This window comes from Camponotus floridanus, unplaced genomic scaffold, assembly GCF_003227725.1.
Source record: "Camponotus floridanus strain SB8 unplaced genomic scaffold, Cflo_v7.5 scaffold5, whole genome shotgun sequence".
Lineage (NCBI taxonomy): Eukaryota > Metazoa > Arthropoda > Insecta > Hymenoptera > Formicidae > Camponotus > Camponotus floridanus.
Genome location: NW_020229658.1, coordinates 1,187,417 through 1,204,432, shown reverse-complemented (window position 1 = coordinate 1,204,432; position 17,016 = coordinate 1,187,417). Strand labels below are relative to the sequence as shown.

General features: G+C 33.0%; 3 protein-coding genes across 8 annotated transcripts in view; 2 read left to right on the top strand and 1 right to left on the bottom strand.

The window, feature by feature from the left end:
• The window catches only part of LOC105258127 (mediator of RNA polymerase II transcription subunit 13-like), a 30,153-nt gene extending 21,829 nt beyond the window's left edge, over window positions 1-8,324 (top strand). For 2 of the 3 annotated variants that reach the window (XM_025412251.1, XM_011269214.2), the window contains 10 exons: window positions 121-327; window positions 472-2,250; window positions 2,439-2,778; window positions 2,876-3,186; window positions 3,612-3,803; window positions 3,927-4,271; window positions 4,463-4,801; window positions 5,283-5,564; window positions 6,227-6,498; window positions 6,659-8,324. In XM_025412251.1, the coding sequence (XP_025268036.1) occupies window positions 121-327; window positions 472-2,250; window positions 2,439-2,778; window positions 2,876-3,186; window positions 3,612-3,803; window positions 3,927-4,271; window positions 4,463-4,801; window positions 5,283-5,564; window positions 6,227-6,498; window positions 6,659-6,791 (4,200 nt within the window). In that variant the 3' untranslated portion in view covers window positions 6,792-8,324. The remainder of the gene's footprint in view (window positions 1-120; window positions 328-471; window positions 2,251-2,438; window positions 2,779-2,875; window positions 3,187-3,611; window positions 3,804-3,926; window positions 4,272-4,462; window positions 4,802-5,282; window positions 5,565-6,226; window positions 6,499-6,658) is intronic. The other variant, XM_025412250.1, reaches the window with a different exon arrangement.
• Window positions 8,325-9,912: 1,588 nt separating this feature from the next.
• On the bottom strand, window positions 9,913-16,040 carry LOC105258145 (glycoprotein-N-acetylgalactosamine 3-beta-galactosyltransferase 1). 4 transcript variants are annotated; one of them, XM_011269256.3, is made up of 7 exons: window positions 15,761-16,040; window positions 13,860-14,066; window positions 12,951-13,124; window positions 12,129-12,304; window positions 11,477-11,684; window positions 11,255-11,393; window positions 9,913-10,658 (listed from the first exon to the last, which is right to left on the bottom strand). In XM_011269256.3, the coding sequence occupies exons 3-7, from the start codon at window positions 12,979-12,981 to the stop codon at window positions 10,115-10,117; spliced, it is 1,098 nt and encodes a 365-aa protein (XP_011267558.1). In that variant the 5' UTR covers window positions 12,982-13,124; window positions 13,860-14,066; window positions 15,761-16,040; the 3' UTR covers window positions 9,913-10,114. The 4 variants fall into 4 exon arrangements, with proteins under 4 accessions (XP_011267558.1, XP_011267542.1, XP_011267567.1 ...); XM_011269240.3 differs by having other exon boundaries at window positions 13,860-14,049; XM_011269265.3 differs by having other exon boundaries at window positions 13,860-14,049; window positions 15,818-16,040.
• On the top strand, window positions 15,809-16,954 carry LOC105258170 (probable trafficking protein particle complex subunit 2). The gene is made up of 4 exons (XM_011269274.3): window positions 15,809-15,995; window positions 16,080-16,365; window positions 16,450-16,683; window positions 16,803-16,954. Exons 2-4 carry the CDS (start codon window positions 16,270-16,272, stop codon window positions 16,899-16,901), a joined length of 429 nt encoding a protein of 142 aa, XP_011267576.1. The 5' UTR covers window positions 15,809-15,995; window positions 16,080-16,269; the 3' UTR covers window positions 16,902-16,954.
• The last annotated feature ends 62 nt before the right edge of the window (window positions 16,955-17,016 follow it).

Below are 17,016 nucleotides of genomic sequence, written 5' to 3'. Positions count from 1 at the left end.
AAGAGTAGTCTGCTTTACTCTAGTTTCCTCTATTATGCTATCTATTTATTTGTAAAATGCTAAAAGATATTAACAAATATTATATTATATTAATGTTACATTAACAAATATATTTGGCAGGCTGAATGTATTGGTAGAAGAACTGATCCATACGAATTTGATGCAACGGGTGAAGAAAACGGCACAAATGTTGATGGTCTCAGACGACAGAGAGATGATCCGTCTAAACCAGGATCTCTCTTTACTAGCGAAGGTCTTCAGCCATCCTACAAAGATTTAGATCAAATATTTGACAATTCCGACGCTGATACTTCCAGTGACGAAACGGTAAGTTTGCATCTACTTGTAAATAGTTAAATTAATGTAATTTTGTGCTATAATGACAAACAAAAATGAAAAGTTGCCTATAACGGCAATATATTTGAAAGATATAACAGATGATGGATAAAAGTACATTTAAAATGTTTACAGAATTTGAATCAATTACAAATACAAACGCCGCCGGGCTCGAATAAATCTGGTGGATTGCACGAGGAAACGAGAATAGACGGTACGAATAAGAACAACAATCGAGGAGTTACAGTTTTACGACCAGAAGAGCTTTCCAAGATGTTTCCTACTCCACCTTCTCTAGAGCATAATCCGGTTGCTTCGCCTTGTCAGCTAAGCGACCCTCTCATAGATCAGACTGAACTTCTGATGCCCACGCGTCCACTCAGACACTTGCCCGACATTTATCCTAACATGGGCTCTCCACAAGAGGAGCCGATCGATGATTGGTCATACGTGTTCAAACCGGCAGCTATCTGCAAGATGGTCGGTTCTTCCAAGTATGCACCTCTCACGAATCTGCCTAGCCAATCTCTGCCATCCATCACACTGCCATCGCACTGCGTGTACAGACCTTCCTGGCAGTGCAATCCAGCTTCCACTAATCAGGCGGAGAAATCTCTTCCACCAACCAGACCCGGATCCGTACAGCAACAGCAGCAGCAACAACAACAACAGCAGCAGCAACAGCAGCAGCAGCCACAACAACAGCAGCAGCAGCAACAACCTTGTCCTTCAAGTCCGGCGCCACCCTATCGCTCGGCCACCCTTCCCGGTAGGCCACCACCGCCGCCATACGACCAACCAAGCCCGGCTACTTCCACTACTTCCTCGTATCTTAACAAAAATCTCAACAGTATCGAGGCAGATACACCGGGACCTGCTCGCGCACCCGAATCCAATTCCCTTATAGTAAATATTCTCTTAGGCGACACGGCACTCAACATCTTCCGCGATCACAATTTCGATAGTTGCAGCCTGTGCGTTTGCAATGCCGGACCTAAAGTAGTAGGCAATATCAAGGGTGCCGATGCGGGCGTTTATCTCAGCAATTCGTGGGCAGGCTCTGCACTTTTCCAGGATGATGATCCTATTAGATGCAGTTGCGGTTTCAGCGCTGTGGTTAATCGCCGACTCGCGCACCGGGCAGGTTTATTCTATGAAGACGAAATGGAGATTACAGGCGTCGCCGAAGATCCAGCGGAGAAAAAGAAGGGTTCACTCGCCACGGCCGCGTGTCCTGGTGCGAAAGCAACTCCGGATGGCCTGGATATAATATCGCCCAACGTTCTCGAATTATTGCGCGAGCAATGCTTGATTGTTCAAAGCTCTGCCAGCAGTCTGTATCGAGCCGCTAGGATATGCGCCACTACAAAGAGCTATCCAACGCTGACGCCGACGGTTAACACTCTAGAATTTAACGACGGCAACGAAGTTTGCGTTGCCGCGCTTGATCAAGGCAAGCTTGATGGCGCGCACAATGAGAGAGTCGTACGCGTAAATGGTGTGCATCGATGGGTGTTTCTCAGAGCGCGTGGTCCTCAGTGCAGCGGTGACATTGTGCGGATGATGAGATCGCTGCAGCCATTGCTCCAGGACGCGGTACAAAAGAAATGTACAACTCGTATGTGGGAGGCACCGTACACCGTCGCCGGACCGCTTACGTGGCGACAATTCCATCGTTTAGCCGGCCGCGGCACTGATGATCGTTGTGAACCGCAACCAATACCCGCTCTAGTCGTCGGATACGATCGCGATTGGCTATCATTGTCACCGTACGCGATCTGTTTCTGGGAAAAACTGTCGTTGGAGCCGTTTGCCGGACCTAGAGATGTTGCTTACGTGGTAGTCGCACCTGACAGTGACTGTATTATCAATAGAGTCAAGTCATTTTTCCGAGAACTGTCTTGCACATATGAGGTAAGTGTATATGTAAGAATTAGTTATCTTGTATATTTTAATATTGGGCAATATGTAGCTAACCACTTTTGATAAATATCAAAGTTATATTCATTTTTGTCTGCTTTTTAAATGATATTTTCATTTTAATATTTCGCTTAATCTCGCCTATAATAGGCGGAGTATTAAGATTTTTTAATTTACCGTAGATTTGCCGATTAGGAAGACACACGCCAATTTCGAAACAGCTACGCGACGGAATTTTACGGGTCGGCAAATCAACCGCGCAGAAACTCGCAAAGCAACCAATGGATGAATGGTTCAAATTTTTGGGAGAGAATCATCTAGGCGAATTATTAAGGCTGTATGCTCAAGTGTGTAATCATCGATTAGCCCCCTATTTGACGCAGGTTATACAAGACCGTAGTTTGTTAGACCCCGCTGATTTACAATCGTCCAACAAACAGCAACAGCAATCTACTATTCCCGTTCCCGATACTATGCCAGCTACACCCGACGTATTAACAACGACCAAACCTGAGTCTGTCGGTATGTTTCATCGTTTAATTATATTTTAAATTGAAAGAAAAGTGAGCAATATTATGCATCAGATTAATCCAACAAGATTTTTCGTTGTTTCTTACAGAAGGAGAAAATCCACGAAGTGAGACTCCCTCCTCGACAAGCACAGCAACAAATCAGACCGCTACTACAACCGGTAATACAACACCAACTTCGCAAACCACAAACAGCACTACACCAATTACTACGACTACAGGCCCGGACGAGGAGGAGATCGAGCCTCCGGCTATCGTTGTCTATTTTGTTGAACCATTCTCCTTAGGCGGCACTGAAGATCCCGATCGACGAAGGCTCGCCATTTTAGCTCTACTCAGAGCTTATTCATCCGCAATCAATAGCATGCCTGAGAATATGAGATCAAATATTCATGTCCAGGTAATAACTGATAGTCAAATGCAGAATCTTAATGATAAGGAATCAATGATTGAATCATTATGGCCGTGAGATTTTAAAATGTATTTAGAAAACAAAGTTAAGATTCTGAATAAATTATTATATTTAAAAAATTTTTTATGTAACATTTTAAAAATGTAAAAATTGAAATTCTTATTTGAATATTTCGATAATTTATCTAATAATTTAATTATTGTATTACATTATATTGTACTATATTACATTATACTAACATTATACTAACATTATTCTAACTTAATATACTATAATTATTTAAAGAAATTAAATCCTTTCTAAAAGTATAAACAAAATTTATGATTTTTTGAGCTAAGCTCTTTTTTAAAATATAATATTATGTATCGCAAATTTATTTATGCGACTGTGTGAGATTAATTTGTATTTTTTAGATAATATCCTTGGAAAGCATAATGGAATTGGGACGAGCTCGAGAGAGGCGAAAGATTCAAGATGAAATGCGAGCTTTGGCATTGAATGTCTTCCTACAAGGGCGTCGATTGTTGAACCATAATTCTACAGTAAAAAGTCTCACCGGTTTCGGTACTGCCGCCGCTGCAGATCTCTTCCTCAAGAGTAAAGACGTAAGTCTTATTGCTCGATCGCTCGTCACGACATGATTGAGGATAATCTGTATCCGGTTTGTTCGCCGCGATAATAATATTAGCGTGAATTTTAAAGATCCACGATATATAAATCGTTTTCAGTCATTTAGTAATACTCTTGCAACTATACATCAGGAACGGAACAAGGCACCTTACCGACTCTACGCACCGGCCTTCGTGTTGGCACCGCTGCGGGCGAAGAGTGAAGCTCCCGAATCATTTGGCATGGCGAGGCCCGAGGAGTGCGCCGTGCTTTATCTCAGCTATTGTTTGAGCGAGGATCAATCTTGGCTATTGGCAGCCGCGACCGACGACAGGGGTGAAATTTTTGAAACCGCTACCATTAATATTGACATACCCAATAGGAAGAGAAGAAAGCGAGCTTCAGCTAGGCGCATCGGCCTTCAAAAACTCATGGACTTTATATTAAGCATAATGTCCCAGGGCGTAAGTAAAAAAATGACAATATAATTAAAACTAATAATATCCAAATAACTATTTATCTCTTTTTATTCTTTATTCCAAATTTATAGGTAATATATACATACATATGTATATATACATTTGTTAAAAAAAATTTGTTTTTTCATTATTATAAATACTGCTTTCTTATATTAATTATATTTTTCTTATCTCAGGTGCAACCATGGAGATTGGTCGTAGGTCGAGTAGGACGCATTGGACATGGTGAATTAAAAGGATGGAGTTGGCTACTTTCCAGAAAAGCACTCTTGAAAGCTTCGAAACATCTAAAAGAGATATGTGGACAATGTAGTCTCTTATATCCTTCAGCAGCACCTTGCGTACTCAGCGCATGCTTGGTATCGCTCGAACCGGACTCCACTCTCAGATTGATGGCTGATCAATTCACTCCCGATGAACGATTCAGTCAGGCATCTGTAAACTGCCAATTATCCACACCACAGGATGTCACATGTACTCATATACTTGTTTTCCCTACATCCGCTACCACCCAGGTAAAGAAATTCATTTACATATGTCCATGCAGTTTCTTATAAAATATTCTCGTTAAGAAAACTTTTTTAATTGCAAAATTTATGGCCAATAAATTGATATTTTTGAAATAAAAATATCAAAACGATTAAAAATGGATGACTTTGAAAATTATGTTTTAAAAGATTAAATTGTTATAAATTTATTTATTAATTAATTTTTCATTTAAACTTTAGATAGAATTATAATTATTATTTAAAATTTTACAAAAAAAGATGCAAAATTGGAAAATTTCACGATTGTTTTTACTAATTAAGAGAAAAATTGATTAATACAGAATTTATTGAAAAATAATTGAAAGAAAATAAATTTGTAATGAATAATGAAATTCATACATATATACATATATATTTTTTTTATTTATCTTTATTTATCTTTATTTATTTCATATTATATATATATAGAGAGAGAGAGAGTCAGACTAAACATTTTTTATTGTTTTAGTCATCGCAGACAGCATTTCAAGAGCAACATAATGTACCCGAATTAGGAGACGATGAATTGTTCTCCGCTCTAAACGACGATATGCCAGAGGGTATGGAAGGAATGGGAGATTTTAACGATATATTCAATGTTTGGCCTGAACCGGGTGCAGGCGGTGGACAAAGCCCTAACGGAAGTCCGCATCGTCCCGAAGGATCACCGCACGGAGGAGATGGCGGTGGATCGGGATTAGGCAATCACGATGGCCCCGGTAGTCCCTTTCCTTGCAGTAATACACCAAGAGTAAGTTTAAAAGAAAGTCTTTATAATGCAAATCGCTTATAGTGTTAAAAAAAAAGATAAGAATGTTTATTGTCTAAGAATGAATGTTTCTATTGTCTAAGCATTTCTCGTAATATCAAACTTTAAAATTTTTGGGGTAATGTGTGTGAATTGAACAATGAAATATTTATTATAAATTTCTTAATAATTTTTCTGTTTTTGATTTTCAGTTCTTTCATAAAACATTTATATAGTGATATATTTTCAGAAAAAAAATAATGTTCAAAATGTTTTCAAATCTTACATTGTTCAAATTTTAAATCTCTTGTAGTGTCTAGACAACAATAATAGAGATAAATCTAATATAAATTAGTTACAAAATCTGCCTTAGAGTTTATTATTAATCTTTGTATTTTAAATTCATATAATTAACAATGTTTATCTTATGTTTTAAATAGTTGAATTGTTTTAATATATTAAAATATTAATTGTTTTAATATATTAAAATATTAATTTTTATGTTAATATTCATAATTTCTTTAATATTCAGATGAAAAATATGCAGAAAAGAATCAATAATTTATTTAGAAAATCAATAACTTGTTAATGATTTCTTTCTCTTCGATTAAGTCTGTTATTGCTATATTGATGTAAAATTATATGCATACTTTGATCATCTGTAGATAGCGATAGCTGAGCAAACGGAAGAAGTTGGCACTCTTCTACAGCAGCCTCTCGCTCTTGGCTATTTAGTATCGACTGCGCCAACCGGACGAATGCCACCATGGTTTTGGGCAGCTTGTCCTCATCTTGAAAACGTTTGTCCGGTATTTCTGAAAAACGCGTTACATCTGCACAGTCCTGCGATACAACAGAACAGCGATGATTTACTTCAGCAACAAAGCGCACCCACTGCTCATCCGTTGGACTCGCAATATACCACCGACGTGCTTAGGTTTGTATTCGTAATTATATATTATATATATATATATATATATATATATATATATATATATATATATATATAATTTTTTTTCACAATTTCTGTTTTTCGAATATTTGTTAGAAGAGCTTGCGCCGAATTGTTATTAAAAATAAATTATCACGATTGACAGGTACGTGTTGGAAGGATATAACGCACTGTCGTGGCTCGCTTTGGATGCGAACACCAAGGACCGATTGTCCTGCTTACCAGTGCATGTGCAGGCGCTCATGCATCTCTACCATGCGACGGCAGCTCTCGTCTGACCCACACCCTCTCCCGTTGTAGTGCAGTATGTGCACCTCTCTCACGCACTCCTTATTATACCGTCACTCGGGGCTTTACGAGAGCAACTGATTTCCTATGCCCTTTTACCTATACTACGTTAGTTAGGTATTTAGAGAGAAAGAGATTGTGTCTAGGTACAGAGTACGATCCTTCTCGATCATATGTAAAGAGAACCGAGAATCTTTTTTACTCGGAATATAATTAACACGACACACACATAACACACAAGGTAACACGATGAATGCAACGGTTGAAAACTTCAAAACCCGATGAGAACGAAATATAACGCGCGCTCGCGCGACTCTCTTTACCATTTTTCTATTATATAACAGGCGAAATAGATTGTACTTTGTGTTTACGATCGTATCTCGTATTTCATAAGAGAAATGCGCATTCAGTACGACTATTGCCAATAAAAGCAAATGTGAAACTTGAATGATAGAAACGAATGTATTACAACAACAAAAAAATAAGAATGCAAGTGATGAGAGATATCGTGAGAAAGGAAGAAAGATAGAACGAAAAGAGAGAATGGGAATGAAAGAGAGAAAGAGAGAACAAGAGAAAAGTATGAAAGAGAGGGAGAGAGAGAAAAGTTGAAAAAGAGAGTGCATAATAAGAAAGTGATTTTTCGATTGCCTCTCAATCGATAGATAGTTGAATTACAAATCAGAATCTCTAGAAAAATTACGTAACCAAAAGTTTTTAATTGTAAATTAAATTTTGTACAAAGCTTTTATTATTAATGACGATGAAGTAATATAAATGATATTACGTTGTTTTTTAATTTTATATAGATGATATAAAAAAAAGGAAAAGAAAGGTGAACTTCTTTTTTATAAACGATGCCTCGTATAAGCCCCCGATGTGAGATAAGTATGATGATTATAATATTATATTATGCTCGCGCGGTACTGGGTCGCTGTTATCATGTTTCCTGGACCCGTTAGCGCAATTTTTCGATGCTGTTTGACAAATTTTATTCAGATTAGGTGACCTCTATATATTATACATACATTATAGTGTAAAATATTGTTTTTAAATAATTTATGAAGTGAGACATCGCCGAGATTAGGTAATTGAGAATGAAAGGGGAAAATTACGCGAGAATGAAAGAGAGAGAGAAAGAGAGAGAGCGAGAGAGAGAGAGAGAAAGAGCGAGAGAGAAAGCAAGCGAGAGTGAAGAAAGAACGAGCCAATTATGCATGATTGTTTTTTTTTTCTCCAATTTAACTTTGAATGAAAAAAAAGAAAAGACATGAAGAGAGCGAGAGAAAGAGAGAGAGAGAGAGAGAGAAATGTGGGGCGCGTCTGAGTGGAGCCACGGTGGCCAATTGCGTCAGTCGCATAGTACAAATATGACTTGTACATAGAACCCCTACTCCCTAATTAATTCATTAATTTACTCACACACCCACACTCACTCTGTATCTATAGTATTTATTACTGGGTAGTACGTCATTATTGGGATTATTATTATTATTATTATTAAAATTATTATTACCATTATTATATTAATATTACGAAATACAGTTTTATGTGTATATATATAATTACATGATTTTTTGAATTTGCAGTGCCCGAAAAAATTACGTACATTGCAAGCACAGTAGAAATAAAATGAAGAATATTTTTCATTTCTATAAATAAAAAGAAAAAAAAACATTTAGCACACATGATTATACTAGGAGTCGAACTAATTGGGGATTTTTCACGTACCATGTGGAATTATTTGTATCACTAGGTTTTCCGAATTCTGTGTACTTATATTCTTGCTCTCATATATATATTTTAACTCAAGAGAACAGAAAATAAAGTAGGCATCTTCAATGATATATACATATTAGTAATAAAACAAACTTGTTCTCTTTCGTGTAAAAGCTAACTTTGTTTAAGATTAGATGCATTTATGGTCATAAAAATCATTATCATATTTAATATCTTATAATTTAAAAAGTGACATAAGAACCAACTAAACTGATATTCCTTTAAAGGAGCATATCTATTGTGCTTGCAGTATTTCCTTCTCCTTTTATTTTGCGTTATATCTATGGCTCTATAATATTCTTCGACTAACATAGATACGTATATAAGGAGTTCATTTATCTAAGAAGTACGATATATCACACTTTTCGTCTGAGAACATATTACACTCGTATCGTTGACTCGTATGACTAGTATCGTGTATAAAATAATCTTATTATCTATTTACGATCTATTTAGTGTATGGATTAATAGAGATGTAAAAAAATCGGGGTTTTTTTAATAGAGAGCGTTGGAAAAAAAACATGTTTTTTTTTCATTGAAAATTTGTTTTCTAGTTTTTTCATTATTTTAATGTAGTATTTTTCTTCATAAATCTTTTGTTAATATAATAAAATTATACGATAAGAAACTAGCAAATAAGAGCCACCGCTCACCGCGGATGGTAGTGCGTAAAATTTTTCTTAAATTATTCGCAAAAATTTAAACGTGCACAAGGCATATATATATATTTTATTTGGTGTATTTACCAAGATATAGATTCTCATTTTTGAGAATTCTATAAACCCCTTCTATAATTTTTGCGAATAATTTAAGAAAAATTTTACGCACTACCATCCGCAGTGGCTCTTATTTACTAGTTTCTTATCGTGTTGTTTAATACATATAGAGCCCAATTCTTTAATTTATTAATAAAATTATAGTTCTTGTATTTTTTTTTAAATTAACTATGAATTAATGATACTTCTGTCACAAATCCCATCGTGATGATACGATTCGGATAATTTTCGATTGGGTGATTTTTAGTAGATAATTTTTATTATACATTTTAACTGAAAGTTATACAAACTATGTATTTAGTCATATCTTTTACACGCAAAAATCTCAATAATTCATTAAAATTATTTTCGATAAAAATATAAGAACTTTAATTTCTATTACAATATTAAATTAGTGACTAATGTACAGTTTTAAAAATTACAAATTGTTTTTATCTATAATAAAGATAATTCATTCAAGTTCAATTTTGATGTTTTTAAGAATTTACCTATTTAATAATAGTAATTATTACATAAGTATATAGTCAATTAAAATACAATTTACATTTAAAATATATTTAAAATGGCTAGTTTGAATCTATCATCTTCTTCCTGCTATCATTAAACAAATCAAAAATAATAACAAATCAACTTGCAATTATCAAAAGGTAAAAATGTTAAATATTTAAAAAAATAAAATTTTGAAAAGGCATGTTTTTTTTCACAAAAAAACCGCATTTTATAAAAAACGTTTTTTTTTCTATTTACATCTCTATGGACTAGTATTCGGTCAACGTTGACGGTCGATCCGCAGATGGTTTTTCTAGACCGTGATTGATACCGTACGGTCTCAGGTGATAAATCAGATATTCGAGAACGTACATCATGTTTGGTGATACATAATGAAATGAAACTGCGCTATCCGAACAGCAGTTTAAACCATCCTTGGTATCGTAATAGATATACTTCCAATACCAAAAGTTTTTGTCCACATGATTGGGTATCAAGTGATGCTCTGGCACGAATGGAAAGAATCTACCCCGTCCATGAGGATCTCTAGTGTCCATCGCTCGTACACCGACCTTTTCAAGACATTTCCCCATCTCTACGTCCTCCGCGCCACCATTATCCGACCGGCACTTGGTTTTATCGGGTAAACCCACTTCCACGAATTTACGTAAACCTTCCTTACTAAGTACGTATCCTGCTCCACCGCTCATATAGCCTTGCTTTACAAAAGGCTTAAATCTGCAGCCAAAATATAGTGACGAGTTTGGATTGTAAGATGATAACATATATCGCAGATTTTCCACTATTACATACCTGCAAACAGATTGAAAAATTCATTTGTAATTACATATATATATATATATCACAATAAATAGTAATATAATCTTTTTAATTTTATCTCATAATTGTGTGAATTAAAATATAACATGCGCATGTAAGTATTTAGATGCATAGCTCTCTCTCTTTCTCTGGACATTATTTTTGTTTGTTCCTTTTTTCTATTTTTTCAGTTCATTAATATAAAATAATTATAAAATAATCCCAATACAAATATGTAATTTCAAATATATAAATATATAATATATAATTTCCCAAGACAAATATATAATTTCAATGAAAATTATAAAAAAAACAGGTTGTTAGTGATATAATATAATTTTATAGACTAATATATGATTTTAAAGACTTAATATCTCTGAAACCTGTATATCATTTTCTGTCTTTTTCCTAATTCATCTTGTTCTTCAAATATTTTAAATATATATTTTATATCCATTTTGATTATTAATATTAAAAAGGCTAATAAAGAATTGTTAGTGTACATTTTTAATTATATATTAAAAATAAACACACAACATATTATATATATATATACACACACACACACACACACACACACAAATACTTACGTATCATCATCAGCTTTCATGAACCAATCTACTTTGTCTTTGTACTTTTCGTAAGCGTATTTAAACGCTTCTTTGGTTTTCGCCCACAGATTATCTCTACCTTCTTTTACTGGGAGAACTACAGTAGGTAAGCTAGCATCTGAAAATAAACGACATATATTGTTGTAAGCTTTTTGTTCATATCACAACACTTTTCTTCTATAACTTTTTAAAATGTTGTACCTTCTGCCGAACTCATGAATAATAGTATGTTACAGCGTTTGCCCCATGTCGCTTTCACGTGACGAGCCTTACTCTGATGATTCTTTGGGCCAGTCATAATCCAACAAAGAACACGCACTTTTTTTGCCATATCTTGAGCTATCCTATCTTCTCCTTTATGAAAATCTTCATCTTCACCATGAAATTTCACTTCTGTTTCAGGACCAATCTATTGAATCATCAGAGATAATCAAGAATTTAATATATAAAAGTCCTTCCATATACTGGATGATCATATGATAAATTATGATATCTGTTTACGTAGATGTTTCTACAGTTAAGAAAAATTTTTAAACATTTTTCCTCATTTAGTTTTTCGATTCAGCCATTCTTTAAAAATTAGCATAATTATATTTGACAGATTTTTCCAATTTTCATAAATTGTGATATTTATAAAAATTTAGACATCTATAAAAATAAAGAGATTTACAAAATCTCTATTTATATATTTGATATTTCGATATCCAAATTTTTATTGTTTAAATTATTAAAAATGTGTTGTGCAACAAATCAATCTTTTATTAAATGATTTTATTTGAAAGGACTCATAACAGTTTCTTAAAAGTTTTATTTAAAATATAAAATAAAATGTTCTGTATACACATACACTAACCTCTGACTCCAGTTCTGAATAATGATGAGGATCTCTAGAAAGACCAGAATTACCCGGCATCCACCTGAAAATGTGTGGTACATCTCTAGTAGATGTAATAAGCAGACATGCCGATAGAAAGCCAAAAGCCATTCCAGCAGCGAGTGTCAGTATAAAACGCCGCCCACTTCGACCACCTGTATATAAAATTGGTTGTAAATTATAAAATTATATTTTCAGATCCGTATCTACAAATTACAAATTAACATAGATAGATTTATCCATTGTTAATTTATCCATAATCTCTAAATATTTTTCATACTTTAATATTCTAAAATTTGAGTTTTAGGATTGTATAAATATGAAAGATATATAATAAATTTGTAGAGAACTCTCATTTATTTACTTTTAATAATTTCATGAAATGTTTACACACATGTACATTGTCATATTGTAAAAAAATTCTTTTTATTATTATTTAAACAAGAAAAATGTGTGAATAAATCTATCTATGTAAATTAAAAGTCTTTGTCTTAAGAAATTTGCTGAAATTATCACACTTGTAATTCAAGCATATAGCATTTATTATGTACAGTATTTGTTATAATCATCAGTGTTTATATTTTACATTATAAATAATTAATAAACAAGATTTTAATATCTCTTAATTTGGATTAATTTTGCAACATGTAAATAAAAAATTAATGTAAATAAAAAATACAAGGCATAATTTCCATTTTGACTTTTAATAAAATTGGATGTCTTATAGGAGAAGAGAACAACTTGACTATTGACATTTATTTAATTAGATTTATTTAATGAAATAATTAAGTAGACACCTACCATCAAAACTGGGAAGCCGTTGTTGCACCATGATATATAATATAAAGTGCAATTTAACTCAATAAAGTTATAAATATTTCAATATTAATCTCTTCAATATCTAGAATTTTAATGTCTTCAGTACCCATTTTTATTTGTAAAAATGCATGACGTTACTGATATTTTATTTGCTTCCTAAAACATTACAAGCATATAATTAGTATGTGATTAATTTGATAGAATCTTGCATTTAATTATTCATATGGAATACAATAAATATTGAAGAAATACTTGAAATACAATATTTATATTTTATCTTTATCTATTAATATCAATATTTTACTACATACAGAGTGTAAATGAATATCTGTTGCAAACTTCTAGGATAGTATTGTAGCTATCTGTTTTGACATTGTTAAACATTTTTGTAATGCAAATAAAGTTTACTAAACATAGTATTAGGAATAATTATAATAATAACTTTATTTGCATTACAAAAATGTTTAACAATGTCAAAACAGATGGCTCATAATAACTTTATTTGTTCCAGTTTGCAGCTCGCAACGGTTTCCAAATATGAGTTCCTTATTAAAAGTTAGTCTACTTTGAATCCTCTACATATCCTAGAAGTTTGTATTCAGTAATAATATTCAGTAATAGTTTTAATTTACACCCTGTATAATAAAATCATGAAAAGATGAAAAATTATACTATTATATCTATATATTAATAGTGCATTGTGCAAATTATGTTATTAATGTATTATTAATTCTCTTTAATTTCTTTTTTATATTATAATTTATTACTTCATCTACATACTTTTATAACAAATTAATATTGTATCAATTGATGATTTCAATATCAATAGCTTTCCCAGGTGAAATTTGCAAAATAAATTTATTCAATATTTCACGATATTCATATACATACTTGATAAGTGGAATGTTCTGATAAGATAATACACTCTTCAAGTCCATGTTTTAAGATCATTAAGCTTATCCACCAAAAAAATTAATGATCTTTGTAACACACATTCCTTCTATCTTTAGTCAAGAAAGATAGGTAATATCAATAAGTTTTTTTATTATATGATATTCTGCAAACTCTTTGATTCAGAGATCTGAAATAAAAATAATACTGAAAACACAAAGAAGCAGATAAATAATTTATATCTGATAACAAATTTGTAAAAAGCAAAAGCCACTTGAAAATAATATTACTTTGTACGATAATAATAAAATTGATTTTACATATTTCTCTAATGTATATAGGCAAGTCACAGTAAATAATTTTTAACATCACATTGTTATTTTAGCTCTTTAGCTCTCTACTGTTGCACTGTCTGTACTGTTTGCATACTGCTGAGATATATGAAATATTATCTTCAGTGGGCAAGCAATTTATAACAGAGAGATTGGTGTTAACTGCTTGTTTAAGTGCTTGTATATAACAAAGAAAATATGCAAAAATATAATGTCCTAGAAAAACATATAATAGCTTACTATTATGCAACATAATAATGGAACATAATACAAAATAGTAAATAGTATATAGAATAGTATATAGAATAATGGCATATATATATATATATATATATATATATATATATTACATACAAAATCATATCAAATAAAATAATTTATAATAACATTGTATATATATTGACTTTATTAATAAGGTAAAAAATATGTAAAAATATAAAAAATATTAAAAATTTATATTTTGATGATAAAAATTACATTAAACAGAAAGAAACAATACATAATGAACTTTATTCCTCGATAGTCACCAGTTTTTTTATCTCACTGAATTCTTATCTATATTATTTAAAATTATAATTATATAATTTTAAAAAATAACTTACATAATGATAAGAAATATAGATAAGAATTCAGTGAGATAAAAAAACTGGTGACTATCGAGGAATAAAGTTCATTATGTATTGTTTCTTTCTGTTTAATGTAATTTTTATCATCAAAATATAAATTTTATATTTTTACATATTTTTTACCTTTTTAATAAAGTCAATATATATGTACAATGTTACTAAATTATTTTATTTGATATGATTTTGTATGTAATATATATATGCCATTATTCTATACTATTTACTATTTTGTATGTCCATTATTATGTTGAATAATAGTAAGCTATTATATGTATTTATAGGACATTACACTTTTGCATATTTATAATTAATATTATGCATATTTATAATTGATAATTAGATAACTCTATAAGCTTTCATTTCTGTAAAGCTTTAAAATAAATGTTTTCAGTTATAACATAAAATGTAACTTGTGTTTGTCTAACTACAAATCCGCATTCAACTGCATTATGCATATTGAACAATTTTATTCATGAGCTTATTCACCACCGATAATGCCAGGTTGCATGTCATTTATTTCGCTATCGTATGAGAAATCGCGCGCAATTAATCGGAAAACTTAACATATAATTTAGATGCATCCGGCATGCACACATGTCTTTCTTATTATAAAATCATTCGATCCTGTTTACTCTATCAAACGTGCCGAATGCGCTTAAAACGTCATTGGTTCGAAGATTAATTATAGATTAATAAAAATCAACATGTGTGTGCATTCGTACAGGATATGCTCCGTCAATTGTTAGCCGACCGTATCTCTTCGCGGAATTCTGGGAAGCCTTCAACGATAACATCATCCCGCGAACATTCCTTACACGAGCAATGCATATGAACAAACACACAAGAGGTACTCCGGGGTGCATTTGGCGATGCGCGTCTCTCGCAGCGAGCGTGTACATGCGTGCATGTGTGTATGTACTTTGTATGACGTATGCATACGCACCGATTCTTAAAGATCCGTTTATCGAGGCCGAAGTTTCCATTTCAACTCACGACTTACTGTTAATATGCGGCCGATAACGTCCCGTATCACTCATTTGGGGGAGGAAGCGTCGGAGGTGGTGATGGCGATACGACGTCCAAAACGATGCGTGTGTGCGTGTCGTATCGCGCGACGCGACGCAACGCGACGCGACGCGCAATCTCTTCATTACAGCACCGAGAAAGATTACACACTCGTCAGTATCGTATTCCTCTCCTTTCACCGCGCGGATGCGAGTGTTATCAATGTTTTTTCTCGCCAACTCTGTTATTTTCCACAGATCAGGCTAATTACACGCTCTGGTGGCCGATGACAGAGAACTTGCTCACGTGTGCGACTCGCGGGTACAGGTCCTGTCAAAAGCAACGACATGTGATGATGCGATGTGTATATGGTATGTTGTTTTTTTTGATTGACGGAGAGTCGATCCGTGTTGAATGAATAACACCTGATCCGCTGTCGCTCGCGGGATGACTGCCAATTATTATTTCGCGATCGTCGGCCATGCTGACAATCCATTATTCGAAATAGAATTCAATAATGCTGGGAAGAGAGAAGACGCGAAGGTTAGTGTTTGAAGGTTAGATTTTGCTTCAAAATGATTATGCCCTCAACTTGATTTTCGGGGTCATTCGTATTGTTTTCTTCAGAAAGAGGATCATTCGCATTTAAATCAATTCATCGCTCATGCGGCGCTCGATCTTGTGGACGAGCATACGTGGAAAACGACGAACATGCATCTTAAAATAGTAGATAAGTTTAATCAATGGTTCGTCAGCGCTTTCGTGACAGCGACTCACATTCGATTTGTCATGGTGCACGATAGCAAAAATGAGGATGGAATTAAGAATTTCTTCAACGAAATGTATGAAACTTATATAAAGGTAATTATCACCTTTATAATATTTAGAGAGGATTTATTCAGTCTCATTTAATTATCACACGTATATTATACAAGTTTTATTGGAAAAAATTTTTATATCGATATACTGTTCTGTTTCAGTATTCTATGAATCCATTTTACAAGTTTAATACTCCTATCAAGTCTGTAGGATTTGAGAAAAAGGCACAGTTGTATGGCAGGAAATATTTATCTTCGTAAACTTATAACAATTTAGTTGAACACAAGTTTTATAAAAGGGTGCTTATAACTTATTTGTCTTTGTACTTTACTTAAAAAATTCTTATATACATTACGAAATATATTAATGGTAGAA